Raw genomic sequence first — 15234 nt, 5'->3', positions numbered from 1 at the left:
CCAATTAATCAGGTTTCACTTCCTCTGTATGTGTGATGTCATGATCCTGCTAGTTATCCAATGGTCCATATAGCTCATCCAGCTTGTTTCTAATGAAAAAACAAGCAGGAAAAGAAAATGTGCTTGGGAAAAACAAACAAGCTCTTAACTCCCCCACCACCAAAAGTACAGAATCAGAAAGAAGCAATACGGGAATGTCATGTCACCTTTAACAAGTCAGGGATGACACATAAGAGTACCTGCATTTAAGACTGTAGTGTGATTCCTAACTTCACTGTTATTAGCCTGACTGCATTATCATGCCATTCACATGTTGCCTCCTATGTAATTTTGAGTATTCCATGATAGTGAAGGGAAATAATATCTCAGTGAGATAGTGTTGGGCTTATCCTCCAAAACTATGAAATTTTGAGCAAAAATGGGACTTAAGTTGATATTCTTGCTATTAAATCTTATGATCGTTTTGTCATCGTTTGTCACACCTCTAGATTTTTCTCTTCAGTCCTGTAGAATTTTTCCTTTAAATATTTTTTTACATGGCTAATGATTGCTACCTGTATACTTGGGGGTTATGTTGCATTTTCTTTTCTTATGCATTTTGTTGGACTTGTTTCAGCACCCACCAGCTTCTTGCTGTTTAGCCAGAAGTCTGCAATCAGTCGGATGATACCAGATGACCAGCAAAGTCCAGATATCATTCTTCCGGTGCATGGTCTAAGAAATGTCAAGGCCATTGATTATGATCCCTTAGATAAACTGATTTATTGGGTGGATGGACGTCAGAACATTATTAAAAGAGCCAAAGATGATGGTACCCAGGCAAGTTTGTGTGTGTGTGTGTATATACATATATACATGTATATAAATATATATATATATATATATTGTGTGTGTATTTAGTGTATTATCTTTTTTAATATGTATTTTATACTTGAAGTTTTCCAGGCAGCCATCACCTTAAGCCCTGATCCTACAAAAACGCATGTGCTTGTTTAAATTTCCTCACTGGGAGTAGTACCTATGGATTTGCAGGATCAGGATCTTAATTTGTATACAAAGAACAATAACAGAATACTGTCAAATAAGACGTGTTGCCACATGGCTTATATATTACAAACTACAAACCTCAAAACTGTGATAGTTGTACAAAGACAGTCAGAGAAACTCTAGCCTGGTACCACTAGTTTACTCTTTTTATTTCACAGTAATTACACTTTTAAAAATCAGCATTGTACATGACAGTTTGGTGAGCATAATATCATTATAAAAGTTCCTGGGACTAAGAACTCAGTCTCAGCCATAAAAAACACATCACATACAATCATAGAAGTGTAGGACTGGAAGGGACCTTAAGAGGTCATCTGCTACAGTCCCCTGCACCCATGGCAGGACTAAGTATTATCTAGACCATCCTTGACAGGTCTTTGTTTAACTTGCTCTTAAAGATCTCCAATGATGGAGATTCCACAACCTCCCTGAGCAATTTATTCCAGTGCTTAACTACCCTGACAGGAAGTTTTTCCTAATGTCCAACCTAAACCTCCCTTGCTACAATTTAAGCCCTTTGTTTCTTGTCCGATCCTCATAGGTTAAGAAGAACATTTTTTCTCCCTCCTTCTTGTTACAACCTTTTATGTACTTGAAAACTGTTATCATGTGTCCCCTCTCAGTCTTCTCTTCTCCAGACTAAACAAACTCAGTTTTTTCAATTTTCCCTCATAGGTCATGTTTTCTAGACCTTTAATCATTTTTGTTGCTCTTCTGTGGACTTCCTCCAATTTGTCCACATCTTTCCTGAAATGTGGCACCCAGAACTGGACACAATACTCCAGTTGAGGCCTAATCAGCACCGAGTACAGCAGAAGAATTACTTCTCATGTCTTGCTTACAACACTCCTGCTAATTTTTTTTTCCAATAGCGTTATACTGTTGACTCATATTTAAAGGAAGTAAATTGGAGCTGGCTAGAGAAAACCTGCACCTAATTGGTGAAAGGGAGAGAGCTTCCTGCCCAGTTAGCCGGGGGCTGTATAAAAGGCTGGGAGGAAGGAAGCTGGGAGAGGGAGTGAAAGCAGAGAGATAGCTCTTCCCTCCTGGGTGCAGACTCTATAACTCAATCTGTGTATGGTAAAAAGGTGGTGGCAGCACAACTTGTAAATAAATGGCACCAGTCATTACTGAATCCCAGGGTCTCCGAGTGACTTCATCAGCACAGCAGGGGCAGGAACCAAGAGGGCCCTGCAGTATCCTGCTACATCTTTATTTCCCTTTTTATATATGGCAGTCAAATTGTAAAAATACTCAAGTGCTTTGCTGAATAAGGATGGGCTTGAGCACATGCTTAAGTGCTTTGCTCATTCAGGGCTTTAATTCTTACTCCAATTGCTTGCACGATGATGATAAAGTGTCTTGCTACTCAGAGACAATGTTCACAGTTACACAGGTGTCAAGTTTTGAGAGTTTAACAGATTCCTAAAACATATAATTAAAATAATACACAATGAAATTAATTTTGAGGTAGACTAGTATAGCTTCCATTGTTGTTTGCCTCCTGTAACCTCCATGACATGATTTAAATGGAGCTGACACTGCCTGTCTATATGGGGGATTTCAACTATCCCCATATTGACTGGGTACATCACCTCAGGACTGGATGCAGAGATAAAGTTCAATGACTGCTTCTTGGAGCAGCTAATCCTGGAACCCACAAGAGGAGAGGCAATTCTTGATTTAGTCCTAAGTAGAGCAGAGGATCAGGTCCAAGAGGTGAATATAGCTGGACCACTTGGTAATAGTGACCATAATATAATTAAATTTAACATCCCTGTGGTGGGGGAAACACCACAGCGGCCCAACACTGTAGCATTTAATTTCAGAAAGGGGAACTACACAAAAATGAAGAGGTTAGTGAAACAGAAATTAACAGGTACAGTACCAAAAGTAAAATCCCTACAAACTGCATGGAAACTTTTTAAAGACACCATAGTAGAGGATCAACTTACACATATTCGCCAAATTAAAAAACATAGTAAGAGAACCAAAAAAGAGCCACCGTGGCTAAACAACAAAGTAAAAGAAGCAGTGAGAGGCAAAAAGGCATCCTTTAAAAACCAGAAGTTAAATCGTAGTGAGGAAAATAGAAAGGAGAATAAACTCTAGCAAATGAAGTGTAAAAATATAATTAGGAAGGCCAAAAAAGAATTTGAAATACTTTTTGAGTCTTTGACTAGCTGTAATAGCAAAAAAAATTGTTTAAAGTACATCAGAAGCAGGAAGCCTGTTAAACAACCAGTGGGGCCACTGGACAATGGAGATGCTAAAGGAGCACTCAAGGACGATAAGGCGGAGAAACTAAATGGATTCTTTGCATCTGTTTTCACAGTTGAGGATGTGAGGGAGATTCACAAACCTGAGCCATTCTTTTTAGGTGACAAATCTGAGGAACTGTCCCAGATTGAGGGGTCATTAGAGGTGGTTTGGGAACAAATTGATAAACTAAACAGGAATAAGTCACTAGGACCAGATGGTATTCACCCAAGAGTTCTGAAGGAACTCAAATGTGAAATAGCAGGACTACTAACGGTAGTCTGTAATCTATCATTTAAATCAGCTTCTGTACCAAATGACTGAAGGATAGCTAATGTGCCACCAATTTTTAAAAAGGGCCTCAGAGGTGACCGCAGCAATTACAGGCCAGTGAGCCTGACTTCAGTACTGGGTAAACTGGTTGAAACTATAGTAAAGAACAAAATTGTCAGACACATAGATGAACGTAATTTGTTGGGGAAGAGTCAACATGTTTTTTATAAAGGGAAATCATGCCTCACCAATCTACTAGAATTCTTTGAGGGGGTCAACAAGCATGTGGACAAGGGGGATCCAGTGGATATAGTGTATTTAGATTTTCAGAAAGCCTTTGACAAGGTCCCACACCAAAGGCTCTTAAGCAAAGTAAGCAGTCATGGGATAAGAGGGAAAGTTCTCTCATGGATTGGTACCTGATTTAAAGATAGGAAACAAAGGGTAGGAATAAATGGTCAGTTTTCAGAATGGAGAGAGGTAATAGTGGTGTGCCCCCGGGGTCTGTGCTGGCACCAGTCCTATTTTAACATATTCATAAATTATCTGGAAAAGGGGGTAAACAGTGAGGTGGCAAAATTTGCAGATACAAAACTACTCAAGATAGTTAAGTCCCAGGCAGACTGGGAAGAGCTACCAAAGGATCTCTCAGAACTGGGTGACTGGGCAACAAAATGACAGATGAAATTCAATGTTGATAAATGCAAAGTAATGCACATTGGAAAACATAATCTCAACTATACATATGAAATGATGGGGTCTAAAGTAGCTATTACCACTCAAGAAAGAGATCTTGGAGTCATTATGGATAGTTCTCTGAAAACATCCACTCAATGTGCAGCGGCAGTCAAAAAAGTAAACAGAATGTTGGGAATCATTAAGAAAGGGATAGATAATAAGACAGAAAATATCATATTGCCTCTATATAAATCCCTGGTTTGCCCACATCTTGAATACTGCGTGCAGATGTGGTCACCCCCTATCAAAAAAGATGTATTGAAACTGGAAAAGGTTCAGAAAAGGCAACAAAAATGATTAGGGGTATGGAATGGCTGCCATATGAGGGGAGATTAATAAGACTGGGACTTTTCAGTTCGGAAAAGAGACTACTAAGGAGGGATATGATAGAGGTCTATAAAATCATGACTGGGGTGGAGAAAGTAAATAAGGAAGTGTTATTTACTCCTCATAACACAAGAACTAGGGGCCACCAAATGAAATTAATAGGCAGCAGGTTTAAAACAAACAAAAGGAAGTATTTTTTCACACAATGCACAATCAACTTGTGGAACTCCTTGCCAGAGGATGTTGTGAAGGCCAAGACTATAACAGGGTTAAAAAAAAGAACTAGATAAATTCATGGAGGATACATCCATCAATGTCTATTAGCCAGGATGAGCAGGGATGGTGTCCCTAGTCTCTGTTTGCCAGAAGCTGGGAATTGGTGACAGGGATGAATCACTTGATGATTACCTGTTCTGTTCATTCCTTCTGGGGCACCTGACATTGGCCACTGTCAGAAAGACAGGATACTGGGCTAGATGGACCTTTGGTCTGATTCAGTATGGCTGTTCTTATATCTCTCTTGCTTTCAGAGAACTCATTGTAAATTACTCATGTCCTTCAAACAAGAAAGAAAATTTACATTCTAAGCTATTTTGATTGATGCCCTTGATTTGGGGAGGTGGGGGGTTGTCAAAATGAATTACTAGCTGGGGGCGGAGGACTTTTGAGGAAGTGCTGAACAAGCTCTTTGGATGACACTAGGTGTTAATTGTTGGAGTGTAGCTTCCCTTTGGTGGTACTTCCCAGGTGCAAATTGCATTGGAGATTAATTTGCTGTGTTTTTTCTCTTGTATTGCACTGATTAAAGGGTGTTAAGGTCTTTGAAGCAGCAGCTTCTCCGGAAATTTGGCTTTGTAGTTTACAACTTTCTTTAATTTTGTTTTGCTGAATTTTGCTATTTCCTGTTCCATGAATTTTGCATAGATACTGGATATTATTTTTCCATTTCTGGGTAAAGCTTTTCTTGGCTAAGGAAAATAATAGCTTTGATTTTTTTTTTTAATTTATATTTCATTACATGCCATCAAGATGAAAATTTATATACATAAAAATAATTCCTTACCTTATCTTTAAGCACATCTCAGAATATTAAAACCGAATTGTAAAAATGCAGTGTATTTTATTTATTTTTTTCCAAACCATACTGTTTCTTTTTTCCATTAACTCAGTTTGGGCTATGAATAAAGCTCTGCCTGTTTTTATTTATATATATATATAGAGAGAGAGTGTTGTTGGCTCTGCATCATCTTGTCTTTAAGTCATCTAGCCCATTCCCCTGCTAATACAAAACACTGTTCCCTATGCCACATTCACCATTGTTCTATTCAGGCTAATTTTGATTAATTCCAGTGATGGAGACTTTGCATAATCTTAATGACTTTTTGTCCAGATATTGTCCCTAATCCATAGCACATTTTTTTCGCTCAGCTTCATTCTATTTCTTCTAGTTTTTCCTCCCTAAATAATTTCCTTCCTGATTGTTTCAGATATTTGTAGATTATCAAATTACCCCGTTATGAAAATTACATGTTTTCACAGTTCTTGTCTTAATGGGTATTCTTTTTTTGTTGTTCTTGTTGTCCCATAGCCTTTCACTGTCATGAGCACTCCAAACCAAAGCCAAAATCCAGAGAAGCAGCCGCATGACCTGAGTATTGATATTTACAGCCATACGTTGTACTGGACCTGTGAGGCCACAAATTCAATCAGTGTTCACAGACTTAATGGAGAACCAATTGGAATGGTGTTAAAAGGAGATCATGACAAGCCAAGAGCCATAGTAGTCAATGCAGAGCGAGGGTGAGTCTTTTTCCATGCTTTGAGATTGAGTGAATAGTGCATATGTGTATCCATAGTTGTGTGTGTGTGTGTGTGTGTGTGTGTGTGTGTGTATGCACAAGTATAGTGTGTTTATTCATTTAAGGCCAGATCCTCAGTTGCTTTGAATCAGCAGAGCTCTGTTGATTTTACACCAACTGAGGATCTGGACTATAATGTTTAGTTTTTCAGGAAATAGTGTGTTCAGGAACAATTCAGTCCTCTGTCGTGTGGAAACATCACAATAACAGCTAGTGCAATCAGATCAAAGCCGATGTATTCCTTTACGTTTTGAACCTGTATATTTTAAGGCCAGTTCTGCCTGAAGAATGTTTTACAATTATATTTTAAAAATTTTTGATATAAATTTAAAACAGGAGGATGTGCTGGATAGATTTTCCACAAGCAGCTGAAATAAAAGGAATTGTTTTGCTGCATAGCAGTTTTGGTTATATTCAGGGTACCACGTCTCTATTGCAGGGTATCATTAGCTTTTGCTTGACATAGGTGAAGAATGAGCCCTTTTACCATTCTCTTTAATAAGTTAAATGCCCAACTTCCTGACTACTATTAAAATGGCTTAAGAATCATATGTCTGACAGATGTTGAGTGACAATATTCCATATCCATGTGGATACAGCGGTTCTGAGAAAATCTGTGGAACATTTTCAGGGTTGTTGACTTACTGTTCAACTAGGGTATGTTTGTATACAGTGCCTAATATCTCTAACCCATTTTAGAAGCTAGTGTGGGAGGGGATATTAGAGATAGGTAAGTCTTCAATTTTATTGGGACCAATTCGCAAGGACATATTTCATAGTTAGAAAAGGAAATCTTTAGTCTGTGCTTTTGCAATTAAAATGGGAATTTGGTTTTCCAGGATGATTCCTGAAACACTCTGACTCATTAGCCTCCACCTTTCCAGCCATGCTTTCAACCCATTTTAAAATAAATCCATGCTTGAATTTTTTTTAAAAAGTCTTAAGGATTAAGGAACAGTGAATATGGTGACTACCAGGAGACCTGAATTCAGTAGTGATTCCTGACCTGTGAAATGAACTGCTCAGAGTAGTACCATTCTAAGCAGTGTTTCTCTTCCTCTGGGAGCATCAATCTTATTAATCTGAAATAAGTGAAAGTGAAATTAAGTGAAATTAAGTGAAAGGGGAGGAGTCTTATAGAGAAGGCAGGATTTTTTGTGAGCGTTGCTGAGAACTGAGCCTGGGGAAGAGGTGCTCAATAGCACTCATTAGGTTTAAAAGAAACTATGATACAACTATAATTAAACTCCTGCCCCCAAAAGTCTTGGTTTAAGAGGCTGGTGTCTATATTTTTTATCAGGTACATGTACTTCACCAACATGCAAGAGCGAGCCCCGAAGATAGAGCGCGCAGCCCTGGACGGCACGGAACGAGAAGTGCTCTTTAGTACCGGGCTGATCCGACCTGTGGCGCTGGTAATTGACAACAAGCTTGGGAAACTCTTCTGGGTGGACGCAGATCTCAAACGCATTGAAAGCTGTGATTTGTCAGGTACGCGGTAGCTAAGCACGCTGAACATTGGGTATTTATAGTGTGTATAGTCCTTCTCTGACACAGACCCGAAGGGTATCTTCTAACTCTAGCAATGCCTATTTTGTGCAGGTTGCTGCAGAAATTATCAGTAACGGGCTCTCTCCTTTGCAGCACATACATCGACAGAGCCTATAAACCTCTTAAAGGACATTAGCACCAAACCTGTGTGTTCTGTTTTTTTCAATTACTGTACAGTAACTCCTCACTTAACGTTGTAGTTATGGACCTGAAAAATGCGACTTTAAGCAAAACGATATTAAGCGAATCCAGTTTCCCCATAAGAATTAATGTAAATGAGGGGGGTTAGGTTCCAGGGAAATGTTTTTTTTTTTTTTTTGCCAGACAAAAGACTATATACTCTCGCTCTCGCTCTAAATTTTAAATAATTTAATACTGTACACAGCAATGATGATTGTGAAGCTTGGTTGAGGTGGTGAAGTCAGATGGTGGGATATTTCCCAGGGAATGCCTCACTGAACTAGCAATTGGCTGAGGTCTCAAGGGTTAACTCATTGTTGTTAATGTAGCCTCACGCTCTACAAGGCAGCAGGAATGGAGGGAGGGGTGACAGCATGGCAGACAGAGACACACACTGTGTGTGTGTGTGTGTGTGTGTGTGTGTGTGTGTGTGAGAGAGAGAGAGAGAGAGATGCGCATTTCCCCTTTAAGTATGCTGACTGCACTCTTAAGTACACTGCCTTGTTAAGTTAATTAGCAAGTTGAGATCTTAATTAGCAGCTGCTGCCAGGAAGCTCCCTCCGTCCTGAGCCCTGTCGTGTGTCCCCCCTGCTCTTTGGAGATGGGGGTAAGCGGGGTGCAGGAGGAGGGGGGAGAGGGACACCCTGACATTAGCCCCCTTCTTCTGCGCTCCTCCCCCCATACAGCAAGCAGGAGGCTCGGGGAGCAGCTCCAAGGCAGAGGGCAGGAGCAGCACATGGCAGTGGGGAGCGGGACAGCTGAACTGCCGGCAATTGGTAGCCTGCTGGGCGACTGCTGCACAGGGAACTTAGGGGAGGGGGGAGCTGATAGGGGGGCTGCCGGTCCACCCTGGTTCCAAGCCCCCACCAGCTAGCTCCAATGGGCTGCTCTTCCTGCAAGCAGTGGACAAGGCAGGCGGCTGCCAAACAATGTTATAAGGGAGCATTGCGCAACTTTAAATGAGCATATTCCCTAATTGATCAGCAAGGTAACAATGAAACAACGTTAAACGGGACGACTTTAAGTGAGGAGTTACTGTAGTTACAACTGACTTTTAAACGCCAAAGGCTGATCAGTGGCAGTGCAGACAATGGCAGGTAACTGTAGTAGCAATAACTTAAAGGGGCATTGCCAAGACCAAGAGAGTCATTTAGTTCACGTACACATGCACCCTTCCCACACACCAAAAACTTTAATCCTTGTGAACTGAGTGACAATATAGCTTGTCTGGAATACCGATTTAGCATAGCAGTGGGAGTCATATGAAGTCATCACATTTCGCGCTATAGCAATGCTACTTCACATCTTTTAATTATACTCCTACTACTTGGCTTTTATACATGGCTTTATCTGTAGATCTCAGTGCTTGACAAAGCTGTATAAGCATTATGGGCTCCCATTGTACAGCTGGGGACATTGAGGAATAGAGAAGTTAGGCTACTTGGCCAAGGTCCCTCGGCGAGTCAGTAGCAGAACCAGTACAACAAGTATTCATGTTTGCTACCTTCCAGTTCAGTGTCAGTCACTTCTGATCCTCTGTGGATTAGAGGAAGCAGCATATGGAGACGGAGTCAGGGGAGCAATGAGTTTGGGACTAAGGAGCTAGAGGCAAAGTCATCAATAGGAGGCAGAATCCAAGTCAGGGTTCAGAGAGTAGAGTACACAGTGCACAGTAGGAGGACAGTAATAGAAATGTGGGAATGGCTGGGCAATAGATCACTCCAGGATTGGAAGGGAAGAGTTGGGAAGGTGAGACACAGAAAGTGTCAGAACTGGAAGAGAGACCAGAAGTCAGGAGAGCATTTAGTTAACCCGTGGAAAGAGTAGTGCTGCTCTGGGATGAGAATGCACAGAGAGGGAGGGAGTAGGCCAGTAGTGAAAGGAGAGAGGGTCGTGTGGCAGAACACACAAGCATTGGGATCAAAGTAGGGACTGACTATTGCTCTTTGTACAGGGCCTAGCAAAATTGGGTCCCACTCTTGGCTGGTCTTCGGCCCTACCGTAATAAAGTGGGGCGGGGAAGAGGGAGAAGGCAGTGTCAGAGATGCACCAAAGAAGCATGAGAAAAATCAGTAGGAGATAGGGCTGTAGGGGAATGCACCTGGGAGAACGGCAGTGAACAAATCTGTGTTGGTATTGCCTCTAAAGTGAAAGCTAAAAAGCACTGCCAGCTACACCCATTAAAGAGGGAAAGGAGACCCAGTCAATTAGCACTTGCTTATATTTGTAGCATTCAAGAAACCTAGGCATGACTCGGGTTTCTGCTTCAAGGCTAACACCTGTAAAATCCCCTCTATGCAAAAGAATTGGGCCTTGTTTTTTTTTATATATATAAAATATTCACCAAAAATACCCAGACTTAGAATGTTTGCAGTGTTGAGTTGAAGCTAGTTGACAGATAGGTTTTCTTTTTGGATTGTAAGCTCTTTAAGGCAGGGACTGTCTCTGTGTACGGTCAGCACCTATCACGTTGGGGCCGGGAGGTGCTACTGCAATACAAATCATAAATTATAATTTGGGTTTCCGATTTTAGGTTTTAACTGATAAACACCGATAAAACGCTCCCAATTTAAAAAAAAAGGGTGTTTATCCAATAAACACTGGAAAAACATTGTAAATGGTTAATCAATTTGTGTTGACTTCACCTCTTTCCCAGTGTAGTTTGTTTATGTAAGTGATCACTCCTCCCTGGTCTGTATCTCAGGGCTTGTCTGCATTACTGCTCCATCTAAACTATGGGGAGGGGGTTTCTAAAGTGCACCAATATGCTGAGAATTAATTGTCCATATAAACCCTGCTGGTGCCCAGTCAGGGTTCCCTCATGTGTTTTAATGTAATGTTGTTTGAACCAGTACTATGTGCATATGCAAAGAGAGAGCCCTCAAAGCCCCCAATTTTTTGACATCTAGATGGAACTCAAAAATTGCTTTAAAAAAAAAAAAACCCAAAAAAGAAATTAATAAACCCTTAAAAACAGAAGCCCTAATTATAATGCATTGTTGGTTCCTCAGGAAAGCGATCTGTTAATTTTTTTTCATTTCTTTTTTTGTTTGTTAAGTGGTATGTTTATAAGAAGTGACTTAGGACTCAGGTGGTACTAGGTGAATGATGACCAGCATGCAGTAGTCATAGTTTTGGCAGGGGATAGCACACTGTGGCTTCCATTGTAGCTGGTCTGTGTTCCCCTAAAGAACTTCATCCAAACACTACAGATGTAGCACCTTAAATTAGGTGGATCGTGTTACAAGAAAAACTAAACTTCCTCTGCTTGGTCTTGAATCAGTGCTTACAACATATATTTATTTGATGAACGTTAAGGGGAAACAGCTAGAAAATAAGATGCTATAGAGAAGATGAAAGGGGAAAACTGTAGGGATAAAAGAAAATCTGTAATGTTGATTAACCAGAGGATATGCCTCTCGTAGCCAGAGAGATATGGGAATGTTTGATCCAGCTGAGCTCACTGTAATTTGATCCATTGAGCTGTTGATTTTTGAAAAGTTAACAGCACATTTTTGTGTTTAAAAATGCTTTGTATTCTCATTTTGCAAGCCGTGAAGAGAATCAACAGCCAAAAGGACCTTGGCTTGAATGAGACCGTAAGAAATAAATTGTGCATTGGGCAAAACACGTTAAAACAAAAACACATACACAAAAGGATTTTAATTGTAAACTGAGGTGATCATGAAAAATCAGATCAAAAGGTTGTGTTGTATATTTTATTCTGATTAGGAAGTGCCAGGTATCCTTTCCCTCTCGCAGAATTAAGGAGATGACCCATTTTTTAAACTTTCACCAAATATTTTACAGCACGGTGTTGAAAGTGGCAGAACAGCAACTAAGCTGTCCAGTGTTTAACTTTCAGGGAAGGTGTTACATGGTCTTGTCTGTGGGACTTTCGTTTTCATAACCAAGGGTTTACCCCCGTGCCCTGCCTTCCCCCACCAGCTTTGAGTTATTGATGCTTTTTGGAATCTCATAAGACTTTGCAAACAACTTCAGTCTGCCGCCAGGTGATATAACCTGTTTATTTTATTTTATTTTTAAATAGCTGAAAGAGTTTGAAAAATTTTATTTGAAGTCAGAACAAATACTTTGTATACGATGAAAATGTAAATAGAGGAATTATTTGTCCTTCAAGCTTTTCATAAGGTTTTTTTTTTAATTTGAATTCTAATTTTCACCTTAAAAAGATTACACATTTATTTCATACTGGAAATCAAAGTGTTTAATTACTAAGGAAATTAGATACTTCTTTTACTTGTAACATGTTTTTCATTATCATTTTTATTACTTAACCAGAAGGAGAACACTACTGAGAAACTATTTTTATTTATTCATTCTTTTTTTTTCTAAACTACAATACAGAGGTGCCCATCCAGAGCTCTCAGCACCCTGAGGTGCTCTTTTAAAAAATCGCTGATGACTATCTAGAGCTGTAAATGACCCATGATCAAATAACCCAGCGACAATATAACAGTAACATACATGGAGTAAGTATTGTCCTATGGTTGGGGCAGTAGCCTGGGACTTGGGAAACCCAGCTTCAGTTCTCTGCTTGGCCATGGACTTCCTGTGTAATCTTGGGCATGCCCCTTAGTCTCTCTATGCCTCAGTTCTCCATCTATAAAATGAGGACAATAGTACTTCCCTATCTCACAGACATATTTGTGAGCATCAATATGTTAAGATTGTGAGGTCCTCAGATACCACAGGGATGGGGGTCAAAGGAGTACCATGTATAGACTCATTAGTCATCCTCCACACACAATCCCCAACACAGTTCTGTCCCACCAAGGAAGTGAAAACATTTGGTTTTCCAGTGCTTCTGCAAGCTACCAAACTCAGGCTGTCTCAGACATGGGTACAGGAAACAGTTCCAAAAGGCTAAACAGCTCCTAGCAAAGAACACCCTGCCAGCAACCCCACTGGGACTTCAGCTCAGGCACCTCTGCAGTAAGTCACTGGGAGAGAGGCAGCCTCTTACTTGTTTGTGAAAGGGGGAGACGCTGTTGATGATGTGAAACTTGAACCATTTCAGGACAGGAAACATCAACTTTATTTTTAATTTTAAATGAATTTGGCCAATGTTTAATGTTTTTAAATATAAAATTGTTAATGGAATAAAAAGGTTCCTTCAATTTATTACTGCTTCTGTTGAGAAATCGGTCTATCTGGGTGTTTATAATGTAGGCCAATACCGTGGTGTCTGAGCATAACTGAACCTCACTGTGCTGACTCAGCACCCAGGGCCCAGTTCTGCAAGGTGCCAAGCATTTCTGAGAGGCACTGAGAACTCCAGTCCCATTGACTCCAATGTGAGTTAAGGGTGTTCCACGTTTTGCAGGATCAAGGTCCCAGCGCTTAGTCCCCCCAGACTGCAAGTCCAGCACCTTCTTCCCATCCATTTTTTGTTGTTCTTTTGCATTTCTAAATCACTCAAATCTGCATGTTTTGGGGGGAAAGCCTCAGAAGTAAGGCTCAGCCTTCAGAGCCTGAGCCAATCCCCAGTGAAATCAATGGAGAGGCTACTATTTGCATTGAGGCCCTAAGCTCTCTGTGGACCACCAGCTGTTGGTCCATGGATCATGGTTTTGGAATCGGTTTTACTGTATGCTCTCAATTCTCTGCTCAACACTGTGATATGTACTCCTGGTACTACAGCATTACAGGAGGTCCCCTTGCCCCCACCCCATTTTCAGTGGCCCAGTACAAAGGGAAGCAGTCAACACTGGACAAAGATTGAATGCATTTCTTCCATAAACCTTACTAGCACTAGTTATTTCCCACTGGAGAGAGTTAGTATTGCCTAAATGTGTGAGAGAATTAATCAGAAGGAACTGGAAATTCTTGACCTCCATATAATTTCCCTTTAATTTAAAATAATCTGCGTGTATCAGTCAGTGCTCCTTTTAGCAGTATAGTAATAGTCTTTGTGTGCTGTAATCTTCTGAACAAATTTAATAGCAGCTGTAATTGAAAGAAATGTTATATTTGCATGCATGGCTGAGCTCTTAAGTAATTTATTCAGCAAATTATTTGAATCTAGTGATGATTAATGTTTTTACTGTGTATCCAAAGTCTGCAATCTTATTTTGTGGGCATTAAAAAAAAAAAAGTTTAAATGCCAGAGAGGAAAAGAGCAAGTTAGTCACAATTATCATTATTCCATAATTCAATCTTAGAGCAGAGATACCACTGACTCACATTGTCCATTACACTTGTCATTTCTTGTGGAACACATCTGGTACACATAGGCAGGAACTGCCTGCAAGTGGTTTCTCTGACGTAAGAGAATGATTCAGGGACTGTCATTATGGAAAAAAAATACAAAAAAAGTTACAACTTGTTTAAGCACCTTTCACAAAAATGGTACAATAAACACTATCAGACTGCCAACAGTAAAGGTTAAAAGCAGTCACAAATGTATTTTTCTTTTAACTAATTTTAAATGTTAGATCAGAGTGTTTTGAATGATAGGACAGATTATTTGATTTTATTGTTGTTGTTGTTGTTTTTTAGAGGTGAAACACCACTTTGATTTTTATCCCATTTCTTCCAGACACTAAAGTTAGGATGATTGGGCAGGTGAAAGGAAGTATGAAGGAAATGGTATATGGAGGTAGGAAGTAGAATGTGGCCAGTTTTCAGATGCATCCATATGGACATTGTTTAGCATACAAAAGTATTTGTGCCTTTACCTCTCCCTTTGCAGGTGTATACTGCATTCATTTATTATTAGTAGAAGTGGTAGTAAATAATAACTTGTATTCTCGTAGTAGGTAGAGGCCCAAACCAAGCCTCGGACAGTTTCATGCAAGGCATTCTACAAATGTAGAGGGAGAGACTCTCTCTGCCCCTTGGAGCTTACAGTCTAAATGTAGACTGGGCTGCAATACAAAATGCTACAGCGTTCGCATGCACTGACCACAGCAGACTTGTCAGTGCAGACCAGGACAAATCATGGTCAGCATGACGTCAACGAACCACAATTAAATCC

The 15234-nt window shown here is 40.1% G+C and overlaps 1 protein-coding gene across 2 annotated transcripts in view; it reads left to right on the top strand.

Moving 5' to 3' along the window:
• LRP5 (LDL receptor related protein 5) overlaps positions 1–15234 on the top strand; it is a 276227-nt gene that overhangs the window by 234749 nt on the left and 26244 nt on the right. For both annotated transcript variants that reach the window (XM_034770363.1, XM_034770362.1), the window contains exons 13-15: positions 617–819; positions 6233–6444; positions 7804–7994. In XM_034770363.1, coding sequence (XP_034626254.1) covers positions 617–819; positions 6233–6444; positions 7804–7994 — 606 coding nt within the window. The remainder of the gene's footprint in view (positions 1–616; positions 820–6232; positions 6445–7803; positions 7995–15234) is intronic.

Source organism: Trachemys scripta, chromosome 4 (assembly GCF_013100865.1).
Source record: "Trachemys scripta elegans isolate TJP31775 chromosome 4, CAS_Tse_1.0, whole genome shotgun sequence".
NCBI classification, from domain to species: domain Eukaryota; kingdom Metazoa; phylum Chordata; order Testudines; family Emydidae; genus Trachemys; species Trachemys scripta.
This window is presented reverse-complemented; position numbering and strand designations above follow the sequence as displayed.